Source organism: Drosophila persimilis, unplaced genomic scaffold (assembly GCF_003286085.1).
Source record: "Drosophila persimilis strain 14011-0111.01,24,50 unplaced genomic scaffold, DperRS2 tig00000000-arrow-pilon, whole genome shotgun sequence".
In the NCBI taxonomy this organism is placed as follows: domain Eukaryota; kingdom Metazoa; phylum Arthropoda; class Insecta; order Diptera; family Drosophilidae; genus Drosophila; species Drosophila persimilis.
This window is the reverse complement of record NW_020825288.1, coordinates 20,297,956-20,325,370: the sequence shown is the minus strand read 5'-3', so window position 1 is coordinate 20,325,370 and position 27,415 is coordinate 20,297,956. Positions and strand designations below refer to the sequence as shown.

Sequence of the window (27,415 nt, the reverse complement as noted above, 5' to 3'; positions counted from 1 at the left end):
AGCCAGTCAGTATCTCAGACAACCGACAACGGACGACGACGAGGAGTCATTCAATCGCGCCAGCTGCGGCGTCTACATCGTCAGCGTTCCGTTCCGTTCCATTCCGTTTAGTTTTTTTTGGTTTTTTGGTTTTTTGTCTCTTCTCTGCCTTTTCTCTGCTTTTTGTTTGCTTTGTTTTTTTTTGTTTGTCTGTTATTTTGTTGGCCATTCTACTTACAATATTTGTTGGATATCACCAAAAGATCTCTGCAACAGCAGCCGCAGCCGCAACCGCAGCAGCAGCAGCCGAAAAAAGGAGTCTGCCTGCCTGCCTGCTGCCTGCCTCCTCATCGTCGGGCTCGAGTGGGCCTGTGTGTGAAATCCAACTGTCTGGCGTCTGTTCTGCGTCGTCGCCGGGGTCTCTTCGGCGTCGTCGTCACCATGAAGTGGTGCCCCAAGTCCGAGTACGAGTACGAGTACGAGTAGTTTGAAACTGAAAATGTCTATGAATGTTACCCAAACTTGGCGCATTGGGTATGGGGAGTGGCTTTCGGGGCTTGAATTTTCGTTTTGTTTTCCCTCCGATTTTTTATTTTTTTTTCGTTTTGGGCGAAAGCGAATTCGGTTGCTGGTTCAGAGTGCAAGGCATTAAATGGAAGACTTAAGAAAATCATGACATTTTCCCATAGCGCTTTGTTTGCTATTATGGAAATCGATTTTGTCGTCATATGATCAGATTAGAAGGCAAATTCCCTTAGATTTTGGGCTTTTTTATGATATGTGGGGTGATTTGGGTCAAATGATGATCATTAGTGGGTTTTTAATGGAAAGGATAGACTGGTTTATAGAGTTCGAAGCTCAATTTAAATTTCAAAACCAGTACAGTTGTACAATATTTTCTTGCACTTACAGAGAAGCTTTCCCAATGAATTTACTTATTATTTATTTTAGCCTTATTCAGGCGGATCGAATTAAATTTTTTAAGCTCCAAATATTTATTGAGTTGACTCCAGTTAATATCATTTTATTTTCAATCCATTGTTCCATCCCAGTTCCACTCAAATAAAAATGTCGGTTCAAGTTCTTGGAATTTTTAAACGAAAATACATACTTTAAATGTTTGTTTATTAAATAAAGCAAAGCATAATAGTAATAAATATGTCTATAAATAAAACGTTTAATAAATAAAATAATTAACCTAAATCGTCTACGAATTACGCACGAAGTTAATGCACACATGTACGGGTATATGTCAAGATACAGATACAAGATACAGAAATAGTCGTAAAAATGTTCAAGCGCATGCCATAAAAAATAACGCTAATAAAAAACTGTGGCTACAACTAATAGAGCTCTCTTGGCTTGGTGTTGCTTTTTGTTTTGTTATATTAATTTTAGTGCTGTTTGCCTTTGCTTTGCTGCTGCTGTTTCCTATCGCAAAACTAATTTCCAAGTGTTATTTTCATATATATGTATATTGCATATATTTTTAAGTATCTTCCGAGATTGCACATACGAAAAGGGAGACGGAAGAGAGGGAAAACAATGGTTTCTATGGAAATTACTTAAATTAGTTGATATACACTCGTGGAGAAATGAATGTGTTATAGCGAGAATTTATTGTTTTCCATTTGGGTGTGTTTCGTTAGATAAAAATAATTTAAACGCTAAGATGACAAGTGGCAATTAATTTAAGTGTGATTATCACCTGGCCGCCGTTGCAAGCCGATCCGATCTGATCCGATCTCTGGGTATTTCCGAGCTTTCTGCCGGTCACTAATTTTTGGGATCTGCAAGCAGAAGAGGGAGCGCGATGGCGAGGGGCATTAGCATAAGCGTGGCATGTGGCTAGTGGCTGGTGGCTGGCGGAAGCTCCAAAGAATCTCCTCCGGTCTTATCAATAATTAAGATACTTTTTACTAGTTTCGGGGATGGGATAGCTATGTTTTTGTCGACCTTAATTACTTAGCATCGGTCCGCCAATTGGCCGCAGCTTCATAAAAAATCGTGCCAATCAAAATGTACTAACCTCTATCCTCAACCGGTTCTCCGGCATCTGCATGGCCCGTGGTCACCGTCAGCGGTATCGCTATGGGTATCGGTATGGGTATGGGTATCGGTAGTGACGGAACCGGCGCTACCCCATCGATGGAATGCTCCGCACGCGTTGTCGCTGTTGTTGTCGTCCCCCCCGCCACGTGGACATGATGAAGTGTTAACTGTTGGGACTGCTGCTGGTGCTGCTGCTGCTGGAGGATGAGATGCTGGTGCTGCTGATGATGATGCTGGTGCGGATGATGATGATGATGATGTGGCTGATTCTGCTGCTGCTGTGTCGCGGCCAGGTGCTGTGACAGCTGCTGGTGATGGTCTCCTGTGGGTGGCCACTGCTGATAGGTCAGTGGCACCAGGGGATCGGACATCCACTCAAAGCTAAAGGCCGGTCCGATGGTCTGCGTGCCGAGGCCACTCTGGTGGGGCGTCGCACTGGTGGGCGTGGGCGGTGTGGTCGTGATACAGGGACTCAGCTCGTGGGAGGACCCAAAGCTGTCCAGTGAGGCCTTCTGGGCCGACTCTGACCACGGCGGACTGGGATTCCACTGCTCGATGAAGTCCGCCGGATCGGGGGGCAGCGATTTGTTCGGCAGCCGTGGTCTCGTCGGCACAATGGTGGCATAGATGACCGAGGCATCGTTGCTGGCCACCGCGGATGAGGCATATGCCGTCGCCGGATGTGGGTGCAGGGCGTAACAGTCCGGCTCCGGCGTAATCGCTGCCGCCGGGGAGCGTTCTGCATGCAGATACAGCGGCTCCAGCTTGTTCCGGGCACGCTTTTTTGGAGGCGGAGGCGTGGCTGATTGAGTGGACTTCTGGCTGGCGCTACTAGAGGGGTTGGGGGTTGTGGTGGCGATAGGTGTGACTGGGCTGCCACCGCTCCCTGCGCCACCGTTCACCTGACTATAGTCGACGGGCTCCTGGAAGCTGAACAGTGGCTGATCCTCCTTCAGCTCGATGGCCGCCTCCGCGTGATAGACGCCGCCATAACTCCCCATATGCGGATGATGATGATAGGCCGCGGCTGGGTGGTGGTGATGATGATGGTGGTGCGGGTGATGCGGATGATGATGACTGCCAAACACAGTCGTCATCCCAGCAGCGGCATTCGTCATGCTCAGGCCGGGAGTGCTACCACCTTGCGTCTGCTGCGAGTGCGTCGAATGGGGGCTGTAATAACCGCTGGAGGAGCTACCGGGTGGCACTCGCATACCGCTGTCCAGCGGCATACCAAATTGGATCTTTGACTGTACGGTGTAATAGTGGTACAGCCAGGAGTTGGCCAGCATTACAGAAGCCTCGCGATCACTAAAAATGCAATCGATTTAGGGTTATCCATGGGTTATCGTGTGTCTCTGGATAGGTGGATATGGATTGGTGTATTCGGAGAGGTTTCTACTTACTTGAGAACTTGATTGGTGCACACGATCACAGGCTGCTGGGTGGAGTCTGGACTATCCCGCACCTGTAGCACCACATGGACCCACGTGTATTCTCCACTGGAGCGCTGCATTCGCACTAGCAGGATACAGCTGCGATCCTGTTCCGATTGGGTTACTGTGAATGGAATATCAATTAATTTTTTAAATATAATTATTATATTATCACTATGGGGCAAGCCCGATTTTTCAAGATTTGAATTAATAATATTAGATATCAAATCAATTTTGTTGAATTTTTTTAGATGCATTTTTTCAATCACTTCAATATATATTAATCGATTTAAAATGCTACTCATTCAACGTTTCAGATTACAATCAATTTCTGATTTAATTCTAAATTTCATTTATGTACATTTGTAGTTTAAACAGGTTTTTATAGATCCATAAAGCCATTCAAGCGGATTGAATGATGTTGATCATTTTTATGATTTTGATCTCAAAAGATATAAGATTCTGAAACTTTTGATGTCAGATCAAATTAATTTAATCCATTATCTAGTAGTTTCTTTTTTAGTTAACTTATCAATTTAGACTTATTTTGAATAAATTCTAAGCAGCTACAAGGATTTTATAGACTTTTCTGCTCGATTTGAGCTTATATCGTTCAAGATTTCATTTAACCTAAATTATAGCCATGAAATCGAATACAAGAATTCAAAACTATACATTTCCACTTTTAAATTGAATATTTATACTAAGGAAAAACATTAATAATCACTTACTTAGCCTGTGTTTGCTTTGCGCCTCCCGAAGGTTTTCGCTGTGAATCAGATTGTACCAAGATGTTGCCTGCAATGTGCTCTTTTCATAGCCCAAATGGAACTCTCCACTAAGAAGATCAAACAATAAACGGATTTCAAAGAAATGATTATTAATGAATACATAATAAAAATCATTTACTAAATATATCCAATATTTTTCGGTGGCTACTCACTTCTTATCGATGTGTGCGATTTTCATATCCATCGAGTGGATCGTGGTAAACACATTGGTGGCACCTTGTACCACACACTCCCGCGTCTCGGGCATGGCGATGGGCGTGCAGGTGGCCAAGAAGACGGGCTCGTTCCGACTGCAGAGCGGCAGAAATGACAAATAGTGACCCTGTACAAGAACAACCTGCAAGACAGAGAGGCAGAGCGAGAACGAGTTGAGGATCTGGAGTTTTTCTCTGGGACCACATTCGGCTGGCTCCCACGAAAATTGGCGCCCAACGACGTTGCCCTGTTACTGGCTGGCGGGCAGTAGTATGGCCATTTTTGGCTCGGCATGCCGGGATTCTCTCTCATAGACATTTTACTCTGATTCCATAATTTAAAAAAGGCAATCACAGAAATGTTTTGTCCCAGTATTGACTCCAGCCTGGGACTCCTACCTCCTCTACTCCACACACAGAAACACACACCAGGCAGTCTCCGAGGCAGTCTGCGAGAGTCAGTCACAGTCTTCGAGCCATTGTCTCCCAATTAAAACGTGCCTGCATTTATTTCGTCCCAACTGCAATTGCATTTTCGTAGCTTATGGGCCGCTGCAGCCTCTTCTGCTTAAATGCAAATGCAGCTCCGACGATCCTGATACCGAAACCCAGTCCCACTGCCAGATCCCCCAAACCCGTCGATGACGCAGACGCCAGCATCGTTTGGGGTTTTTTTTCTCTTTATTTTTTGGTAAATGAGACGACCTTAGACTGGGGAGCAGGCGCCACTGCCGGCGCTGTCGCCGTTTCTTCTTGGTTGTTGTTGGTTGATTTTTTTTTTTTGTGTCTTTTGTCTATGGGGTACGAGAATGACTGTCTGGGTACTAGGTACTAGCACTGAACTATGCCTGACCTCATTCATAATTATTTATTGGTCCATTTTTATTGCATATTAACGAGTGTGCCTGCCTGACTGCTGACTGCTGCCTGCCTGCTGACTGCGAGTGAATGCGCTTGGATTTCTGGGCTGGGGTTCGACTTTGAGGGTTATCGCTGGTACAGTTCATGTGGGTCTTATGCTAGGTATTCGATTTCCTAGGCTGGGAATGGATTCGAAAGTTGTGTGTAGCTAATGTTGGTATTCAGATCCGAACAGTTGACCATTATTACTAGGCTATAGGATGGTTAATTAGCATTTGGAAAAACTTTCTCTAAAGATCTTTATTCAAGGATGGAATTACAATGATTGACCTCTGAAGGTTTTAAAAACCAGTCTATTTAAGAGGACTTTAAAAAGATCTTAAAGATCAGCTCTGTAGTTGTCTTTATCCTTTTTTTTTTTTTGGTTATTTCTCACCACGTTTCATTCATTCAAAGATCTCTCTTCTGCTACCTTTTTGGGCCTACTCCAACATAACATAATCTTTTAACAACTTTATCCGCGTACAGTGATGAGAAAATCTCTCAACATGCACTTCCTGCACCTCATTAAACTGCCAACATTCAACTTAATTAAAAACGTTTTCAGCCAACTGTCAACGCCTTGCCTTATCTCCATAATTTTAACCGCCGCCGCACATCTGTGTGTCGCTGCACTGAGGAGAAAAATGGACGCGAAAAAAAGAGCGGATCGGAGATATGAATAAAAGTGAAGCGACCGCCCACAACATTGCGAGAGACGACTCTGCACAGTAGCCGGGGGCACATCCATCCCAAAACGGGCAACGGTGGCTGCCTGCCACAGTCAGAGTCACAGCCAACGCGTCGCTCAACACGTTGACAGATTTGGTCTTGTCTTGTTCAACCTGCCCGCGTCGAGAGGAGCACAGCTTGCCTGCCACAGACCCACTGACAACTTCATATTGTTGTGTGTTGAGGTGGGCATACTCTTGCGGCATTTTGCTGCCTTTTTTATTCACATCATCATCAACAGACCGTGGAGAGGCGGCCAATCAGAGCAGTTGGCTGAAAGGTGGGAGAGAGAGAAGCTTGGGGCACCCACCCGTTCCGCATCAACTGTCATCGTTTGTCAGCTTATAGAAACCTAAACTCGTTGGCAAGATGTATGACCAGTTAGCCGCTCGCCAGAGTCAGAGTCAGAGCCAGAGTCAGACTAAACGCATGCTGAAACTCCATCTCCATCTCCAACTCCATCTCCATTTCCATTTTTCCATTCTCCCCGGTCTCTGCGCCTCATGCATAATTCATGGCAGAGAGCGAGATGTCGAAGCTGAAGCGGAGTGGAGTCTGAGACTCGAGACGATGCCTCCAAAGTCTGGCCAAGTGTTACACGCAACACGCTTCCCAGGTGATTCATTCATCAATTTCTGTCAGAGACTTACACGCGCTTACTCATCCACACACACTCAACGAGTCGCTCGATTCCTTGGGCTCTTCACTCACCTTTTGATCGCCGAAACGCATTTGCCGTCGCGCATTGCGACTAACATTCATGCGACAGAGGAACATGCGATGCTCGCCCTCCAGACTGGAGGCGCCACCGCCACCACCGACACCACCAACGCTGCCATTGCTGGACGTTGAGTCGCCGCTCATGCCGCCGACGCCGCCGCCAGCACCGCTGTTCGCCTGGCTGCCACCTGGCTGCGGTGGCACGTTCCGATTCAGCTCGGCCTGGATGGTTGCGTGATCCTGTTTGTCAATGATATCGTAAACGGAGTCACCATGTATCAGCAGATCCTCCTATTAAAGAGACAGGGCAAAAGAGAGAGAGGAGATACAAAGAGTTAACACGGGTTTACACTGGTCAGCAAATAGTTTGGTACAAAAGCAACAATTAGAGGAGATGACATTGCGTATTTTTGTTTTTTTTAAATATAAGTTCCAATATAAATATAAGCTTTATTCTATACTCCATAGTGCTATATTGTATATTTAACGAGTACGTTGATAATAATGTAGTAGCCCGAACTCCTTGCAGCTGCTGAGTGGCTCCTATTTTTTATAAAATTGTTTCAGCCGCGATATAAATAATTATTTGATCAAATCATCGCCTAACTAATGTCAGTATTAAGCCTGAATAAAAGATTTAAAAGATTATTTGTTAAATAATATTGTTAATTGTTAATCATTTTATTGTCCATTTTCCAAATGATATTTTCCAAGTAATATATTTTTATATATTATATTATATTATATTATATTTTATATAATATATTTTTTAGGCCATAGTAATCTAAATGAATATAAAATGTGTCCTCTTAAATCTTTAACTAAAAATTGGAGTACAATTTACAACTCAACTTTGTCGGAATGAATTTATTAAAATTCTTTTTAAATAAAATATGTAAAAAATATAACTGTTAGAAGGTCCCTCAAATTTGTGTGTTAAATTGTAACCCACTTATTCCTATTTAGCTGTCCTTGAACTGATCACAATAAATTGATGTCATCTGTGGACTCTCTCGTATATGCACCCACATTTATGCCGATGAATCCAAAAAAATGCTCAGTTTTCTGAAAGCGCATCTGTGCCCATTTATGGAGATTAAGGATAATGAAACTTCAGTTCAATTAGTCAGTCGATTGTTTTAATTTGTTAATGATGTGTCAGCCAGTTGTTGTGGCTTTCGCACGGTCATCTTGGCTGGCTTTGTGTGTCTGTGTGATGCCAATTGTTGCCTGTTGGCCGTTTATGTCATAAGCTTTTATTATAGTTGACAATTATGGCCATAGAGCTGGCCAAAAGAGCGATCGATAGAGAGACAGCGAGAGGGAGTTAAAGAGAGAGAGAGAGAGCGATTAAAACAAAACTAACCGATCGGTCGGCCAATTTATAATGGCATGTTGTTGCCGTTGTTGTACTTGTAATTTATTTATGGCCACTGTCGCTACATGACACATGACAATGGCAACTTGTTATGGGAATATGCAAAAATCGAATTCAAATTATGATGCCCAACAACACAGGCACAACAGAAACAACATTAGCCACATCGGACATAGCCAAAGCAGCATCGGCTATTCGGAACAGCAACAGCAACAGCAACAGCCAGAGCACCAACAATGTTACCAAGATCTATTGACATTTTTGGCAGTTTGTTAATTAACTTTGCCTGTAGTTGTTGCTGCTGCTGCTGCTGCTGCTGCTGCTGCTCGTTGTGGGTTGTCGCAGTCGTAGCTGCTGCTGGTGGTACCCTTCTTGCTGCTGCCGTTTTCTTGCCGCTAACTAACTCTGAGCCTTGCCACAAATTAAAAGGTTGGGCAATCCACTTTTGGGCCTGTCCATGTGCACACCAATTCCGTTTATTGTGCCCGTAATTATGCCAACACATGGCATACGAGTAAATTTATGAACTTCACTGACCATTTAGTTGGTGCTTGTGGTGGGTGTCTCCCAGTTCCACTCCCTGACAAAGACTCTTGGTCTTGCTCTGGCTCTGGCTGTGGCTCTGGCTCTGGCTCTGGCTCCGACTCTGACTCCTCTGCACTCCTGATAAGGCCCGGCACAAAGGCCAAAAGGCTGTCAAATGTCATGGTTGCCAATTGGCAAAGTTTTTTCCCCCTTGTCTTGTTCTTGTCTATGCTCTGACTGCCTTTCAAGAGCGGGCCCCCATGCAACAAGAGTGTTGTTAGCTGCTGCAAGGGGCTGCAATGAGGCTCTAGTTGATATGAAAGGTTGTCTGGCTAAAAAATAACAAGTGGCCTCATACCACATGTCGAGCGCCTGGTCACAGGGAAAGGCCTCCTTTTGATAGGAAGCTGATCGAGTATTTGGGGGTACGAGTGTCCCAGCCATTTGCACAAACAATTACCCACTTCGGGATCCGATCTGTTGCTGGTCTGGGTCTGCTGCTCTGGCTAGCTTTGATTTATGGCATAATTTTCGCTCGTTGCACATACGCCCCGTTGCAGTCTCGAAGACTTGAAGAGCCCGACAATCACCTGGCACATAATCTCGCGTACCTTTGTCAATGTCTGTTCTGGCAATGTAGAACGGAGATATGTCACATGTGTGAGCCAGGCTGCACTCAGGTCGCTGCCTGAGATTTATTTAAAACTTTGGTTCAAATGCAAAGTGAAAGGCCACGTAGTACATGTTACATACTATGCGAGTATAGAGTATAGCGAGTATATATAGAGAGATATAAGTTTATTTAGATATGTATAACCTTGCTATTTAAGCAGCATAAACGTGCAATAAACAAAGCTTGAAACACGGCCAACAACAACAACAACAACAACGAAAACTAAAACAGCAACAACAGCAAAATCGAGCCGCAGTTTTTAAGGAACTTTTGTGTAGTACTCGTACAAGCAAACGGATTTATATAAGCTCAATGAATCGGGTCTCTGTGTCTGTCTCGCTCTTTAGGTCTTTAGACAGTTGCTAACTTGTCAACGGGAGCAGCCACAACAACCACAGCAGCAGCAACCCCAACAACAGACAAAAACTTGCAACAAATATGTTGCTGCCGCTGCTGTTCCGAGTCTATGACATGCTCTGACGACGACGACAGGCATCGTCGTTTGCCTGTTGTCGCTTGTCAGAGATTTGTATCACGGGTTGTAGCAATTTTACCCCTTAAGCAGAAGGAAATACCAAAAAAAAAACAACAAACAAAACCAAAACTTTCGCAAACTTTGGCCAAAACTCTTACCATGGAATGGCCCAAGTACTCGGCCGCATTATCCGATATATAGAGCAATTTGCCATTTTGTGTGAGCATCATCAGGAAGCCGGAAAGTGCCTGCAAGACAAATATGTGGATGAGTAAAGGAGTTTTACCATTGAGATGGTTTAAATGGTTGCTTAATGTAGGCAGATCTGTTGGTATTGAATTTTTACTAGGACTACAATTCTTCTAAAATAGTTGTCTTAGCATTTTTCATAAATATGTACTTATGTATATAAAAATAATTACTTAATAATTTCTTTTTGAAAAAAGAATTTTTAAAGTACTCTTCCCCATTTTAACCTCTCTCCACTATTTATTTATTTAATTAACAATTAACTGCTAACTAAGAATTAAAATATTAACAACCAGGGAAGTATAGTAGAGAAGAAGAAAGAAAAGAAAACAGATACAACATTTTGGTGGTTTAATAAGGAATATTTTAGGGTATTGTAATTATCACATATGACTCTAAAAGAACCTAGATAAAAGAAGGGGATAGGCCGGAAAATAACTCTCTAATACAAAAATCAATTAAAATGAATACAGATGCATAAAATAAGAAACCATGTCCCTGGGCCAGAGTTTGAATCCTATAATATCCTATATATTATATTCTATAGCCTTTATCCTATATATTAAAAATACTAAGCAACTTCAATGTTCGAATACTGGAGATCCTGCATCGGAAGATACTCCTGGGACATTTTTCTAAATAAATTTATTTTTAATTTAAACCAAAACATTATCAAAATTGTTCTCCAAATGCTTCCAAACATTTATATCTATACTATTTTAATTTGGTAAATCATAATTTAATTAACTTTGCAGAACTGAAACCCCATTGAAAATCAACAAAGCCTGCAGCCAATTCAACTAACTCTTAACTGGCTAATCAAATCCAACTTGTTATGTGACACCCTCTATTTTGTGAAAAAATATAAATTGAATCTTGTGTTGGAAATGCAAATTCATTTTCGCGTCTGCACACTAATAAATTGTTAGCCCAAAAGCCCGGCCTATGCTCGCGTTGACAACTGACAAACGAAAAAAAAAAAAACAAAAACAAAAACAGTCACAAGGAGAATCAAAAAAGAGGGGAAAAAGAAAAGAGTAGTACGAGTGCTATGACTATGGCTGGTGGATATACATAGTATTTAATTCAGTCACGAGTGTGCACAGGTATGTAGATCAATCTGGCCCGACTGGAGCAGTCAGTGCCAGGCAGGCAGCTCTTGACTGACTACTGTCTGCTCCTGGTGGTTTTGGGCAAATCTCTAGCTTTTTCCCCGGCCCGGGCATTTATTGTTTCGCCTCTTCTCGCTTTTGGCGCAGCAAGTGGCGGCGGCCACAAATGATTTCTGACTTATGATATGGCCAGCTTTTGTGCCATTAATAGAGTTGTTTTCCCGGGAACTTTCGGTTGAGTTGTCACTGCGCGATTGCTTAAATTGAGTTGTTTCTCTCGGTTCGGTCCTGCGCTCCCTGGGAGCCTAATCAAAATGTCATCAAAGCGGGGAGCTGTAGGGGTTATACTATGGTTATACGTTATGGTAAATGACTGCAGATATTCTGCAATCTACCTCCTAATTATCCCCCGATTGGATATGAATTGTTGGACTCGTATTTCTTGGGAAATTCAATCAGTTTCTTACCTTCGAGAAGCCAATATTTGGTGTTGCTGTCTGATGATGGTGGTGATGCATGGCATTGTGACGCTTAAATACTGCAATGAAATGGGGAAAACGGAAAACACATTGATCAAAAATAATGCTTATTAAGTTAATTGACCTTTTGTGTCTTGCGCAGGCGCGCCCTGCGATCAGGAGAGATCCGTCTGAAGCGGAAAAAAAAGCCGGCACTAAGTGGATGTGAGTATTTTCCCATGGCTGTAATTTATATGCACAACCCCTGGCTAATTAAAAAACTATCTGTTAATAATACACTCGGTCTGTCTCCCACTTTGGAGACGGCAATTGTTGAATGCATTTGATTGCTAATTCATTGATTATATTTCAAATACAATGAGCAACGCGATACGATGTTTGTTTGGCTTACAAAAACAAGTGAATCACAAAAAGAAAATGTGTCATTGTCACTTAGAGAGGCAGCCGCAACAGCCGCCGTAGCAGCAACAGCAACAGCAGCAGCAGCAGCAACGGCATCAGCAACAGCAACATCAGGCAGCGATCTCCAAGTGCAATTGCAGTTTTGCAGCTGCATTGCAGGCCGCATCAAGATCAATTATTTTTCAAACACTACGAGATACTCCCGCACCTGGCAAACAAAACAGAAAAGCACAGCAAAAACAAAGCCAAGAAACGGCCACAAAATCAGCATGATCGGGCCACAATCACTGCAACAGCAACAGCAGCAGCAGCAACAGCAACCGCAACTGGTAATTTCATTGAACTTGAACGGAAAGGCCATGAATGCAGGCGGATTTTCGTCGGGCTTTTTAATATCCACTCCTCTGTATACACTCCACTATACAATACGAATACTCAGAAATCCGTTTTGCCAAGAAGTCTGTCGTCAGTGTACTTGATTCAACCTTCTGCCCACCCTCCTTCCCCCTGCCAAACCGACATTGGGGTGTGGCAGACAGTTCAATGCTTCTCCACTTAGCTTTTGGTATACAAGGGCAAGGGAATGTTGCTGCTGCTGAAAATATCTCAATATCTTAAGAATCTGTTTTGAAATTAATCTACATTTGTTTGAACAATTATTACCAATTACCAAGTTACCAATTAACAACCACACTTTTAGTAGTACAGGTATTTTCTATTATTGCTTCCAAGAGAGTTGAATATGAAGTTTGAATGGTTTTGATTATTCAACCTGCCTCTGAAACCGATCAATTGCTCATAAAAAATATTTATATTATACATAATTTGAGGTATTTAAAATATTTTGCGACTATAAAATTGGGTAAGCATTAGAATCTTTTCTAAAGTCAATTATTTGTATTGAAAAAATCTAAATAATAAAGGTTTATTACTTATCGACTTCAAGGATTTTTCTGAACTATGTTTATAAATAAAATTATTTACGGTCAAGGGCTTTCTTCGAAAAAATATAAACACTTTTACTGCTAAGATCATTAAATATAAATCATTAAAAATAATAAACTTATACTTGCAAGTTGTCTAATGAGCCAAACAATAAAAGACGTACCGCAATATTGATTTTACAAATTATTTGAACTTAGAATAGCACCCTATTTCAAACCTGTCCAGTAGCCAAAAACGGAACAACAAAGGTGATGCTGATGTTTGCCAGACGCCTATCGACCCTGTTGTGTACGAATCTTTTGCTAAAATCACACCCACGGGGCAAGCCGAAAACTATTTTTAGTCAGTGATCACTTCACAAGTTATTTTATGCCTCTCTTGCGATTCGCTGGCAAATATGACAATACTAAATGCTTGCCAATTATACGGTCTTGAAACCGTCTTAAGCCGCCGCCGGGCTGAAGATATTGCCATACCAAGCAGAAAAGAAAAGATTCTTATTGTATTGAAAACTCAATTTGGTTTTATAAATATGTATTTCATTAATCGCGACTATCTTGAAAGCCACACCCACATACTCGTACTCGTAGAGGCACACCGCCAGAGAGCAAACGAATGAATCCATTGAACTTGGGGGACGGGGATGAATAAAAAGCGACTTCGATGGCGTGCCAATATTAACACAATTTGTGATTATAAATGCTTTTAAACGGTGCAATGACAATGAACAATAACAACAGCCACGGCAGCAACAACACACCCAAATAACCGAAAGATACGGGCCAACGAAAACGCCGACAATTTCTCACACTTAGCCGAAAAGAGAGGTGGATGGAGAGATGTGGATGAAGGAGAAAAGGCAGTACTTAAGTTTAATTTTTTGCAATTTGTAGAACACATAAATCGCACATTTTGATTTATCGCAATATTTATAGCAATGCCAGGCAGACGCTCGTTGTTACCATTGCAATTGTGAAATTGCCTGGCCCCAGACATAGTCGTAGAGCGGGTCGGGTCTAGGCCAGAGTTGGTGGAGGAGTGGGTTGGTGGTTGGTGGTGCTGCTGCTGCCATGCCAGTGGTGTGGTATGCCACGGATCTGCAATAGTTTCGCGCAAAACGCGAGTTCACATGGGTTTCCTTCGGGTCCGTTTCTGTCTGCGCCGAGATGCGAGATGCGAGCCGAGAGTTAAGAGTCTTTCGAGTCTTGTGTGTTATCTATGGGCTTATGTACCGCACAACGCTAATTTGAAAAACAATTTTCGTAATTATCCACAAAAAAATACAGCAAAAACAGCAAAAAATAGCAGCAGAAGTGGGTAAGTAAAGAGCGAACGATCTTGTTCGGTTGCGCGTTGACCTGCGAGCATGCGCATTAAAGGAGGATGGGACCTCCTCTGGCATCTCGAGGAATCGAGGCATCGAGAGGGGCTCTGGGCAATTTCGGCCCGCCTGGGTGCGTGCCTAGACGCTTAGGCAATTACTTGGCCGAAAACAATTTCAGCCACAGTCGTAGTTGCAGTCACAGGTTAGCGAATGATAGAGGGACACTCGACATATGAATGATGTTGATTTAAACCGAGCCATGCGCCTGCGCATAGCGGTTTATTCCGGCCTAAACGAAAGCCAGCCAGGCGGCGGTGGGTCTCAATCTTTCTTTCGCGGACTCTCTGGCCCCCAATCTTGGCCACAATCTCCATCTCCATCTCCATCTGCTCATGACTCATGCATATTCAATCAACGTGCAGCCAATTATCAGCATGCATATGCATCGGGCTCTGGGGGCTTTGGGGGTTCGGGGATCGGGCGCTTACCTTGTTGAAAATAGTTGGCTTTCCGCACATACACACAGACCAGCGCCATCAGCTGCAGCTGCGAGAGACGCTGGCGCGTCGATTGCGGCAATGGCAGCAGATCCCTCAGATTGGCTATCTCGGCATTTATAAGATCTCGTCGCATCTTGGAGGCGCCCTTGGTCGATTTGTTGGCATCGAACCTGCAACGGAGCCGGGAAAAAGAAACAGAACTCGGTTAAGAGAGGCATAAGGAAACAATTAGAATATATGAGCACGTTCACAGCTACAGCTTAATAAGCAGACACACCAGACACCACAGACAGCGGCCAGCGGACACCACACATAACTAGCCGCCGGCCCAGACCAGGCATGTGTTTTCACAGCCGCCTACTCGGGTGTGTTCCACTGTACCACTGTGAGGCCCATGTGAGTGTGTCTCCTTCGCACTGACTGTCAGTCGGCTTTAACCCACTAAGGAGCTTTGTGTATGCTAATGGAATTGGTAGGGAATTCTTAAGCAATTCTGGGAATTCGTGGAAACCTTTCTTTTGTCTTTATATTGCTAGCTAATAACTTAATAGAAAAATATCTACATAAATGTAAAATAAGTAAATGCAACAATTGGGTTTTCTTTCTTAAAGAATGTTAATAGTTCTGTAACGGTACATTGATGTTAAAAGAGCTAATCCTTCCTTGAGTAGTGGTATATGGTAATGGGAATGGTCCACCAGTTTCTAAAGAATTTTAAAGGAATTCGCGAGATGATTTGTTTGGGTGTATTGAGGAAATTCCAACTTTGACTTACTTAAGTTACTTATTTGAAACTCAATTACTAATTTAAATTTTTCTTGTGAGTAGTACTGCTTAGTTTTTTATTTAATAAAGTAGAGTATAAAATAAAACAAAAAGGTTAATTAAGTCTTAATTTTGTGATTTATGTATGTGCTTATTATGCAAATAATACAACATTAATATTTGTCTGTAAGCCCCTATTGAAAACTGGTTTAATTCTTTAATTTTAAATGGAAATTTGGTAATAATGCTTGAAAGCCGATAGACTTGTTTGAGACATTTATCGTATTCTAATTCTATGGCTATTCTAACGATCATGGAGTCTTTATCTCTCAGCATGGCTAAAACTTGCCAACTTTCCAGTAACAGCCTAATAGTGTTTAAGGAGAGAAAATTTGTACCGCATATAATTTATTATTGCATAGGTACAAAATTATATTGATGTACTTTTGTTTCTCAATGAGGTGCCATTTATTATTAAGTGATTCTTAAATCGCAGCCGCTGGCAACAGTGGGTTAACGATGGATCGCACATACCAAAGCCCGATGCCCGATGCATAAATAACTCATCGCGCATTTAAAAATCATACAACAAGCAGTAAGTTGTGGCTGTTTCTGTTGCTCTTGCTGTGGTGCTTCGGTTGTTTGCAGTGGTTCTTGCAGGCAGTGTGGTTGATGTGGGGCACACTTGCCACATGCCTTGTGCGGAAAAATTGTGCAAGTAGGTTGGTCAGTCTCAGTTTGCTGGATTGTTGGTTGGTTGTTCATTCGTTATGCTTGTTGTTGCAAGCGGCGGAGCTGCACAAACGTTTAGCAGAACTGTCCGTGTGTACTTTTGTGAGCATATTATTTACAAGGTTGAATTCATAAATCATAAATTTGTCTTTTTATGCAGCGGCGTCTGCGTCTGCGTCCGCGTCCGCGTCCTCTATGGCGCATGCGGCGTATGAGCATTTTTATTTATGCTGACGTCGATCGGGCCATTGTTGTAGTTGTTGCCCGGTGGGTCAGCGGTGCCGGTGGGTGATGGGGGGTGAGGGTGAGAGGATTGAGATTTTGCAAGCCAGCGAGAGAGCTTTGATAAATATTGGTAATATTGTTGTAATAACAGCAAGTGCCCGCGCCTTTTTGGCTTTCTCGTCGACCGTTGTCGACTGTCTGCCATTTTGCCGCTGTTATTGCCTCTAAATGGCCATGTTAACATTTAAAACAATCTCACTGTGTCCGTGTGTATCTGCAACCGCGGCTCTGTGTGCGAGTACGAGAGTGTGAGTTGAGTGTTGCATGCAACAACCGGCGGCGAGGCATGCAAAGTGAACCGAACGCCATCCACGGCCTGGGGGCCAACGGATCGGCGCGTTCGCCTTCTGGCTTTGAAATATTCATCGCGTTTTCTGCCGTTGCGGTGGGCCCCCGGTCCCTCTGTGCGTCTTGGCCATAATAGAACAGATTTGGCTTGGCCCAGAATTGAGTGGTCGAGTGGCTCGGCTCTCGCACACACATTTAAGTCAAGGTGATTTGTACAATTAAAATGAATATTGATTTAAATGCTGCGATTGTGGTCAGACCTCCTGACATATGGTTCACATGTTTGGCAAGGAGAAGGGCGATTGTTGGCCGTGTGGGATTTGATATGGTCGTGGTGAAGGGTCCTACTGCTAAATGTTTACAGAAATGCTTATGAAACCTCTGAAATATATGTACATGGGAAATCTCTCAGCACGATCAATAACTTTGAAATACCATCTTTGGGGCAGTCCCACTCCCATCCTCCCACACGCCCATGTGGGAACATTCCCCGTCACTTTTTCCAATTAGCTACTTAAAAATGTCTAAAGCTTTTGCAATCTTCTTATCTGACCTGGCTATTTGTGGCATAATTAATAAGTCTAGCAAATATTTATCATAAACAAGATTCCAGTAGCATGGGCGATAATATGATAATGCCATCATCCTTTTCGTAATGCATGCCAAAAAAAAAAGAAACAAAATTAACCTCAACAAAATAAAGCCCAAAAACGTGTTAATGGCTACGGCCACAACCAGAGGAGAGGAGAGGAGAGGATGAAATGAGATTTATCTGGATAGGAGCGGAACGGACGGACGGACTCCCGCGCATCTTTTGGGGCCTTTCGTGGCGATCCGGGGGCTGCCTGTAATCTACATCAAAATTTATCTGAGTGAGCGAGACATGTCAACATTTCTTAATATATCTATCGCTACCTTGAAATCTGCACTAAGTAGCACCAACTTGTTGCCGTTGCCGTTGCTGTGTTGCTGTTGTTGTTGTGGCAACTACTGTACAAGTTGTTGTTGCTAATTAAAAGCATAAACACGATTCTTAGCGAGGCGTCAGCAGCAGCAGCAGCAGCAGCATCACCGAGCAGAGTATGCCTTGGAGGCGGGTGTGGGATCATCGAGCAGACAGTAGCCACTGCCCCAGACCCACTGCGCGTTGGTGGTGGAACCAGCCAGAGACCCCAGAGGACCATAGCCACAGCCACAACCACATGTTTAATCTCTGACTGGGGATCCTCTTGCGAGCACTCGAAAGATCTTAATCAAGCCAGGACCGCTCTGGCGGAGGTAGTACCGTCGACGCTCGACTAGATAAAGCCCCAGACCCCAAAAACTTAACGTGCTCTGGAGAAATTAGGCACAGATCTTGTTCCAGTTCGATTGTGATGCCTGCGATGATTCCAATGATCCGATCCCCAATGCCAATCGTAGTCTCTCACTAATTAGCACATAAACCACCAGAAAGACCAGCGAGACCTGCGAGACCAGAGACCAGAGAAATATAATGCCAAACTATTAACTTAAATGGATTTTAAATGCTCATCTATGGGCGCAGTCCTGCGATCTTCTTCTGAGTGATTTTATGGAGAGGGCCCTCAGAGCGCCATCGTAAAAATTTGTGCAGCAAATAAATCACAAGAACTTGCTGCAAACTAACTCCATCACCCTCACCACCAGAGAAGGGCCACGTATCAATCCAAAGTCGAGTTTTAATATGCATCAGGGGCGTCAGTCCAAGACAAGTCGAGTCCCAGCCCCAGATATACCAGATACCAGAGACTCCCAGAGTCAAACTCCAACTCCGACTTAGACTCCAACTGAGTTCAATTCGCCGAGAGTCAGTCAATACCAATTGCAGGCCAAGAGAAACACGAAATTTGCGCAAATTTTTATTGCACTTTTCCTGGAGCGTCTTGTCTTTGGCTTGACTTGTGCGAATTGTCTAGTCCCCCGACTAGATATCTCTCTCTCACTCCCATTCGATTTCTGCTCTGCTCTGCTCGGATCTGCTCTGTGTGTGTGTGTGTGTGTGTGTGTGTGTGTAATTTGGGCGAGTTTATTTGCCATATTCCCACGATATAGTTTGGCCAGGGTATTGGGCTTGCGGGCAGCTCTAATGATTTCTGCCTCCCTCTTTCTCTTTCGGCATCTTTGCAGCAGCATCTGACTCTGACTGCAGGAACAAAAAAATAGTGCAAAACGGCGTATAATGAATGCCAGACCCTCAAACTGATGGGCAGTTCTCCGACTCTCGGGTCCGAGTCCGAGTCCGAGTCGGGCTCCAGTCTGAGCTTTGGGTAACCCTAAACCCAACCTCAGCTGAACCCACACCAAGTCCCGGTCCCTGGCCCGGGCCCGACCTGAGTCAAATTAATTGCCCAGGCGCCGCACAATGCTTTCCATTTTTCGGTTTCCGAGGATTTCTTGGAATTCTGTGTGAGAAACACTTGTTTGGCCTGCAGGACCACACCGCTCTCTCCTCCCCAGAGTCTTTAGTTCGCGCGGGTGCCTTATTGTATTCTGCGTAAGTCGGTGGCAGTAATCGATACCTTTTCCACCGCGCTGCGTGCCCCAAACACACTCTCTCACACATATACACACACACACACACCTACAGATTAGCATCGGGGCGACGTTTAGTACACAACAAAAAACTAAAGAAAAAAAAAGACTTGCAAAAAGCTGGCTGAATGTTGGCCATCTAATAACCATGGGGTGCTCAGCGGTTGGTTGCGGCCTTTAACCAAATTATATGGCAGGCCATAGGTAAGAGTTGCCTCAGGTGTGTATTGATGGAGGAGGAGCAGCAGGCCAAGCTCTCTGCTTGGGATAGACGGGATACCATGCCCCTAGATGCAGGCATATGATCCACTGTGTAATGTAGGCAGCTTAGTGGCAGAAGTGAAGAAGAGCCATGTGTGAGCGATCGCAGATCTTTCGATGGGCTGTCATTCGGTTAAGGACTCTGATTGATATCCACTGATAAATGTACGGTTGATCTACTAAATAATGCTTAGTGGCTGGATGAGAGAAGATTTCTGTCGTAACCAGCTGTCATTTCATGTAGGAAGCTATTCGAATAATGTCTCTGATTGGTATGAATTATAGTCTGAAGCTTTGATTTTCTATAGGGCTAAAATCTTTTTGGCACTACTAGAACTTTAAAACTCTCATTTCAGGGAGTTTTAGTACCATATTTCATGATCTGTAGAACAGTATTGGTATAGTATCTCTCTCAATTTTGCTCGCACTTTTCATAAGAGATGGGAAAAACTTAGAGAGAAAGAGAGAGACAAAGCACAACCGCTACTTAGGATATATGTAGCTAGTTTGGTATACAAAAAGATAGTGAATATTATAAGGGATATTATCAGAAGTACAACTCGACTTAATGGCTACCAACGACATCTCAAAACTCAAACTAAAAACTATTCAGATCTCCACAAAAGCCTCAAGGACAGCCACAAATCCATATCCTTAACCCATCCTTCAATTAAATCAATCAATTAGGCTAGCTACGAGCTTGTGGTAGCCCCGCAAGTCGTAGCCATATAATTTACTGCTCTCAAAAGCTCATAAAGAAGTCTGGCGGGCAGTAGCTACTGTTTATTTTGACGCATATATTTGTAAAAATCCAAAACCACACCACAGCGAAGCGCAAGAGGCGACCGCAGCTGAAATTTCATTGCCTCAAAAGAAATGAATCCAAGTGGCTACCGTTGATGCGGCTGGCTGCTCCGGTTCGATTCTTCCCCTTGTCTTGTATGTTTGATTGGAATCTTAGCCACAATTTAATGATGGACTGCCAAAAGCACACTTCGATGATGATGACGACGTCGTCATCGGCTCGGTTTGGTCTGGACTTGGTTGGATATCGTCATTTGTGGCAGGAACTGTTGGTGCTGTTGCTGTTGCTGTTGCCACCGACGCCGCCGCATAATTTTTCATATTTTTATGATTTGTTGCTACCGGGTACTAAACCCGTTTCTTTTTTTCTTTTTTCCTTTTTTTTTTTTCGAGCCTAACCATGGAGAGCTGCTACCGTTGCTGCATTTGCTTTCGATTATCTTAATTTGCGTGCGAAACTGAGTTTTTTCCTCTACCCTGAGTTCCAGCTCCGGCTCCTCTTCCTCCTCCACCAGATTCTCCTCTCTCTCTCCCCTGTAAGCGTAAGCCAAACCCCAAATTGTGTGTGTACGGAAATTTTCCCATGACTTGGGCTCTTTGGGGTTCTTGGTCTCGGTATCGGGTCTGGGTCTGTACGAGTATATTTTGTGCCCGGCGGTGGCTTGGCCAGAAATTACCCCAACTATGCTGCTACTTCGAATCTGCTACCAACTCTGGGCCTGAGACTCACGGGATTGATGGTTAGCCTGGCTGCTGAGGCTGCGGCTGAGGCTTGGGCAGCGGCAGAGGCGGCTGAGAATGCTGCACTTTACCGTCAGGCAATTAGCACAAGGATGCCGCAACTAAATAATTTGGTAAGCCCCAGGGCAAAGTTTCTTTGCATCTTAGCCCCAGGGTGGAGGCGGCGCACTTATTTGCTCAGCATTTCATATTCGAGCAGAGAAATGACTGGTCAGATGAGAGCATACACAGATCAGTTTCGACGCGCGTCACCAAATATTGATCAAAGAAATTAGATGGAGGAAGTCATGCACTGACAAAAAGATAATAGACTAGAGGAAGAAATCAGTCTGCAGCTGCAAGCTTTAATCTCAGTGGAATACCTTTCCCCGTGCCACACATAATTTCCAGTGTACGAGTGTGCGATCCATAACATTTATATGTGGTGCAACATCCACTGCACCAATGTCTAATATCCCAACTTGGGTAAATAGCATTGCCCGCCGGGCTGCTCGCTTTTCTCGAGAAATGTGTTAATGAAATTAGCAGCATAAAATTGCTGTCAGAGCCGCCAGAGAGCCAGCAGAGAGCCCTATGCAGTGTTACAGATACAAAAATTGTATCTGTATCTGAGGGGGTATGCTAATTGCCAAAATTAACACCCATCGGCACAGGCACAGGCTCAGGCCCAACACACAAACACAAACATAGACACAAACCGTACAAACCACACACCATACGCAACGCAACGGTTTCGGTTAGTTTCACTCAGGAAGCACCCCTCTACCAAATGCCCCTTCCGAATGCATCTCAGCGGCTGGCTCAGAGGCGTCTTTGGCTTTGACTCTGGGTTTTCCTTGGCTTTGGTTGGTTTCCTTCTGGGAGTGGAGTGGTTCGAGGTTTGTTGACTCTACTGCTCGACTAGTGGCACTGCTGGATGTGTTAAAAACAACAAACACCAAGTTTTCTTCGTTTTAATTAGTGTCATTTATTATTTAGAGCATATTGATATAGTTTTCGTTGTTTAACGGTTGTTTGTTTCAGTTTTGTGAGCGGCCGTTTTGTTGGCATTTCTTGTTGGAGCATGAAAATATTTATAGAAATCTACCCGATCCGTTTTTACCACCATTTCTAGCATTACAATACATCTGCACATGTATATGTATTTGTATCTCTATCTATACTTGTATCTGTATGTATTTGAAAGAGCGCGTGCTGCTTTCCCGTGCGAACAATGAACTTTATTTTAGGGGGAAGGGGCTCTTAGGTTTTAAGCTCTGGAATTCCAAATATGTCATGTGTTAATTGATAGTTTTGATGGGTCACGTCGCGTATGAATCAAATGAATGAACTGGCAACTAGTAACTTAAATTTATATATTTTATTATTTATTATCTATTGCAATATTTATCATAAGATAACTGATGTTCCAACAAATTGTACTTTAAGTTATACTTGCCCTGTTATGTTTATATGTAAAATCTTGATCTTTATGTCTAGTCATGTATATTGTATATCGATGTCCTTTTTTAATTATACATATAGTCGTTGGAGTACATAGAACTATGGATTTACATTTGTACCTATTCTGAAGAACTAAGGGACGTTTCAAGATTTAATTTTTGTACCTTATCTTTTTTTCTCAAACTTAATGCGTATATCGGTTTATAATCAGCAACTAGCTAGTTTCTCTATTATATGGCAAAAGTTTTGGGTCGTCGTCCGATATTTTACTCATATCGGCGCGAGCGAGTGAGCCGGGGGTTGCATTCGAATTTATGTTTCTATCAATTATTGTAAAAGGGTTTCTAGAATTCTCAACGATATATTTTTATCAAACTATCGTTGCTATGGGTCGATGCTTCTTGAACCTAATCTGTCAATCTCAAACAATCCCGGCCAACAAAATCTAATTTCTCCAATTTAGATAGTTCGACGAAGATTAATTAATTGATTTTCTTGCAAAGTTCTCCTTTTTGTTCTCCCTTCTGTACTCTTCACACTGCTCGGAGTGCTTCGTGTCGCCTGCTCGTCACCGTCTGGGACTTATCAATTGGTTAATGGTTCCGCTCAGTTGCTACTACAAAATGGTCTAATTTCTATGGGGATACCGCTTCCGCTCGCTCGCCACCAGCAAATGTTACACCCACCCAAAAGGCAACAGAAAAGAGCCAAGAGCTAAGAGCCAACACCTACCCACACGAAAGAAGAAAGAGTTCTGGCACTGCTGCAAGGCGCTGCAAGGAACAAAAAAGAAAAGCGAAACGAACAAAGAACGAGCCATCAACAACATCACACGTGAGTTTTACACATTTCAGAAGCAACGGCAGCAGCAGCCAGGAGATGTGCCTAACTCTGTTGGCATCTCCGCAACGTTGTTGTTGTTGGTGGTGCTGGTGCTGGTGGTGTGGAGACGCCTTTTATTTTGGATCTTCGTAGTCGTTGTCGCCGTCGTCGTCGACGGTCTTAGTGGACGTCCGATTGCCAACGTGGTAATGTCAATCGCACTGTGCGGGTTTAACTTATGGCAAAACATTTGAAGCACTAATTAATTGGAGCTAAATAAAATGGCACAGCATCTTCAGCTCCAGCTCCAGCCTCAGCTCCAGCTCCAGCTCCAGTCTTAGCTGGAGTCTCAGCTTCAGTTCAGAGTGAATTTTGCGCGTTTTTTTTTGTCTTTTCGCGAATTGGCGCTGTGGGTACGGGGTACAAGGTACGGGTACGCAGAGTGGATTGGGGCTGGCTGAGAAGATTACGAGAGCCAGATAAATGCGAACTACAAGTTGCCAATACAAGAGGCCATTAAAACCGGCAGCAGCAGCAGAAGCAGCAGCCTCCGCAGCAGCAGAAGAACTAACCGAAAAGCAACAAAAACAAAGAGAAAATCGGAAGAAACATGCAGAGAAATCCCCTGACGAGAAACCGAAAGGAGTACCTTTTTGTGGGGAGAATGGCTTGGGCCTCGAATGCGAACTTGGCCTCGTATTTCAAATCCGAATTGACAAATATCGAAGCGTGCGAAACAAATTGAAATTAAAAGTTTGCATGTTTGGGCAGGCAGTTCCTGATGCGTGCCTGGCTGGGCGGGGAGGTTGATGATAAGGTCTCCAAAGGGGGTCCCTCTCATGGAGGGAGGGGTTTCGGGTAGAATGTTGGCGCTAAGAACTTACCTTGTAAACATGCCGGCTGTCTGTTGCTGTTGCTGTTGCTGCTGCTGTTGTACTGTCTGTTGGTGTTGCTGCTGTTGCTGTTGCATATGTTGCTGTTGCTGCTGCTGTGACAATGTTGCTGTTGTTTCGTGTGGCTGGAAATTATGATGCGTATGCATTTGATGCTGCAAATGCTGATGCTGTTGGAGTTGTTGCTGCTGCTGCTGCTGCTGTTGTTGTTGCTGCTGTTGCAACTGCAACACATGATGGTGCATATGCTGCTGCTGTTGTTGTTGTTGCTGCTGCTGTTGGAGGGCAATGGTAGGCGCGGTGGCAGCCGTCACCTTGTCTAGGCCACGTTTATTATCCGCATACATGTCGTGGCGTCGTCGCACGTTCGCAAATATTTAATCTCAATTCTAAAAGTAAGAAATGACAGGGCAATTTTCGTCTTAGTCGCAGATTGTCACGGTTATTTGGGCAAAAATTTGTGTGCCAACAACAATGGAAAATAAAAAAAATATCAATCAATATGTAGATCTTAATGAAAGTCTGCAGACTCTATTTTTTTCGATTTGCTAATGAAATGGAACAACAATTGTTGATTAGGTCGGTTTTTGTTATTATTTTTTCTCCCTTTTGGCCAGTCCCAAAACACACACAGATGTAGCACACAGATCCCGTACACGGAGATACAGATAATAGTTGAAAATAGTTCAAGATATTGTTTGAATTGTTTGAAGGCGAGTCAATCCAAAGAATTGATTTGCATTGTTATCGAGTCGTATTTGAACAATTGTCCGGACTCCGGAGTACCCCCAATGCGGAGACGTCTCCCCAGTCTTTACCCTCCCGCTACCATTCCCCTTCCCCTTCCCCTCTTCTCTGATGAGTTGGCGCTTTTGATATGGTATATTTTTTATTTGAACATTTGATTGCATAAGGAGTTCGGTGGAGGAGGCAGCTCGAAAATGATTTATGACATTTGATTTGGCTTCGGCCTCTCCTGGCGGATCAGTAACTAGAGGTTAATGAAATGTCTAACAACACAAATACTAAACACTCAGTGGGTTAATATCTATGTTGATCATATCGGAAACTCGTTAAGTCCTCAATAATGATCAATCAAATTACGATTATGCCTAGCGGCCATACAGATAGAGAGAGAGAGAGAGAGAGAGCAGGGATTGGAAATATAATAGTTGTTTGTATAAAGGGAAATCTTCTTTTTTCTGTTTTATCGGTTTGTTTCTTTCGAAATAAATTTGAAGAAGTATTGTACACTTTTACGGGATTTCAATGCTGATTGTGTGAGGTGTTTTATGCTGAATTTAAATGTTATTTTCTAAGGCTGAGCAGCCACTATTAATGACTGTTGTTTAAGGGAAGCGAAGATTTTTCTATTTGTCTTTCAATGGAAAAACTTTATCTCTACTACTCGAAATTCTTGTTCAGAGCTGTGAATATCTATGCATTATCAAGCGAAATTAAGCTTTAATAAATCCGATTTTAAATTAAAATTTTCCATCCTAATCTAGACTGAATATAAAAAATATAGCAACGATTGTCCAACTGACTCAGATGAAAAAAATTTGCAGACTATTTTTTTGTAATTTAAATTCGTACTGCATATATTTTCAAACAATGCTTTGCCTCAATATTCCTGAAAATTCAGTCTTCAGAGCATTGACCCATATACGAATTCTCCCAATTTTTAACTTTCCTTTGCCAGTTTCCCTAATCATTAAATCTGGCCCCTCCTCTGGGCAACCCACTATCACTTTCTTTCAATATTCAAAACAAATACAGCATTTTTCTAGGCCACTTGGGATGGCGCCAAGGAAAATCTCAAAGATCTCACAACGACGTACTTATTCTTTGGGATTCTACTGGCCGTTCGGGCCAAAAGTGCAACAATTGAAATTAGTTTTGTTAAATGAATTTCAAATTTTCTACTTGAGTATTCACTACCGTCTCCGGGGGTACCGTATACCATCTTGGCCTGCCTGGCTTTTGGGCTCTTTGTTGCAACTCATTGTCAAGTGAACTTATCACAGCGAGAGGCAAGACACCGACCGGCAAGGCAGAGACGGGGAAAAAATTTGTTCGAGTTGACGTTTGGAGTGTCATCGAGTCGGGGCTTGAATTTGTTTGGAGTTGTTTGAATAGGGACCACCAAAAGTCATTGAATGAAATGAAGAACTCCGCAGATATATCTCATTGTACATTTTGCGGATAGCTGTGTGTGTTTCTCTGTGTCTGTGAGTATCTCGGTTTGAATATTAGGTTTTTTGGGGTTACGGTTACGGCGTTTGAGTTGGATGCTGGCTTTTTAAGTATTTTGTTGTTTGATTTCTATCAAAGTTAATAATGAAATTGGTAAATTACGTACGGGTTGGGGGCTAGGTTTTTGGGGACCTTGGTTTCAACTTACCTCTTTACTCGAAAGATTCAATTTGCGATATCCATTTGGTTATAGAGCTGGCTCCGACGGCTGGCTTTTGGCATAAGTAATTATTTCATAATTTACTTTTGATTTTATTTTTATTTTTATTTATTTTGATTATCCACAATGTTTGACACTTGAATAACTTGTATTTATATTTACTTAATATTTGAAAACATATATTAACTATTGCTAAGCAGATTAGATCCGAAAAGGGGTTTCTATTGCACAATACTCGTACGTATTTGATTAAATTATTATTTCCTATTATTCTCAATACACTTTACACACGAGTATGTATTCATGGAAAGAATCATTGCATATTAAGCACATTGATTAGATCAAGATTTATGGGGTTTCTTTGCGAGAAAACTCAGAGCTTCGGTAAGGAATTAGCAAATCAAATTGGCCAAATGACGCACAACATCATCACTCATTAGGCATTTACCATCTCACAGTGCCGATCGAACTATCGAAAGTTCGCGACCCGACAACACCGACCTCGACTCCGACTGCGACTTCGACTCTGCGATCCGGTCCACAAGA

General features: G+C 43.0%; 1 protein-coding gene across 1 annotated transcript; it reads right to left on the bottom strand.

Moving 5' to 3' along the window:
* Positions 1 to 1,268: 1,268 nt before the first annotated feature.
* LOC6591501 (neuronal PAS domain-containing protein 4A) lies at positions 1,269 to 26,897 on the bottom strand. Its single transcript, XM_002016849.2, has 11 exons — positions 26,858 to 26,897; positions 24,445 to 24,842; positions 14,855 to 15,036; positions 11,684 to 11,754; positions 10,014 to 10,103; positions 6,796 to 7,095; positions 4,411 to 4,595; positions 4,199 to 4,305; positions 3,438 to 3,591; positions 2,009 to 3,342; positions 1,269 to 1,769 (listed from the first exon to the last, which is right to left on the bottom strand). The coding sequence occupies exons 2-11, from the start codon at positions 24,798 to 24,800 to the stop codon at positions 1,756 to 1,758; spliced, it is 2,793 nt and encodes a 930-aa protein (XP_002016885.2). The 5' UTR covers positions 24,801 to 24,842; positions 26,858 to 26,897; the 3' UTR covers positions 1,269 to 1,755.
* Between the last annotated feature and the right edge of the window lie 518 nt (positions 26,898 to 27,415).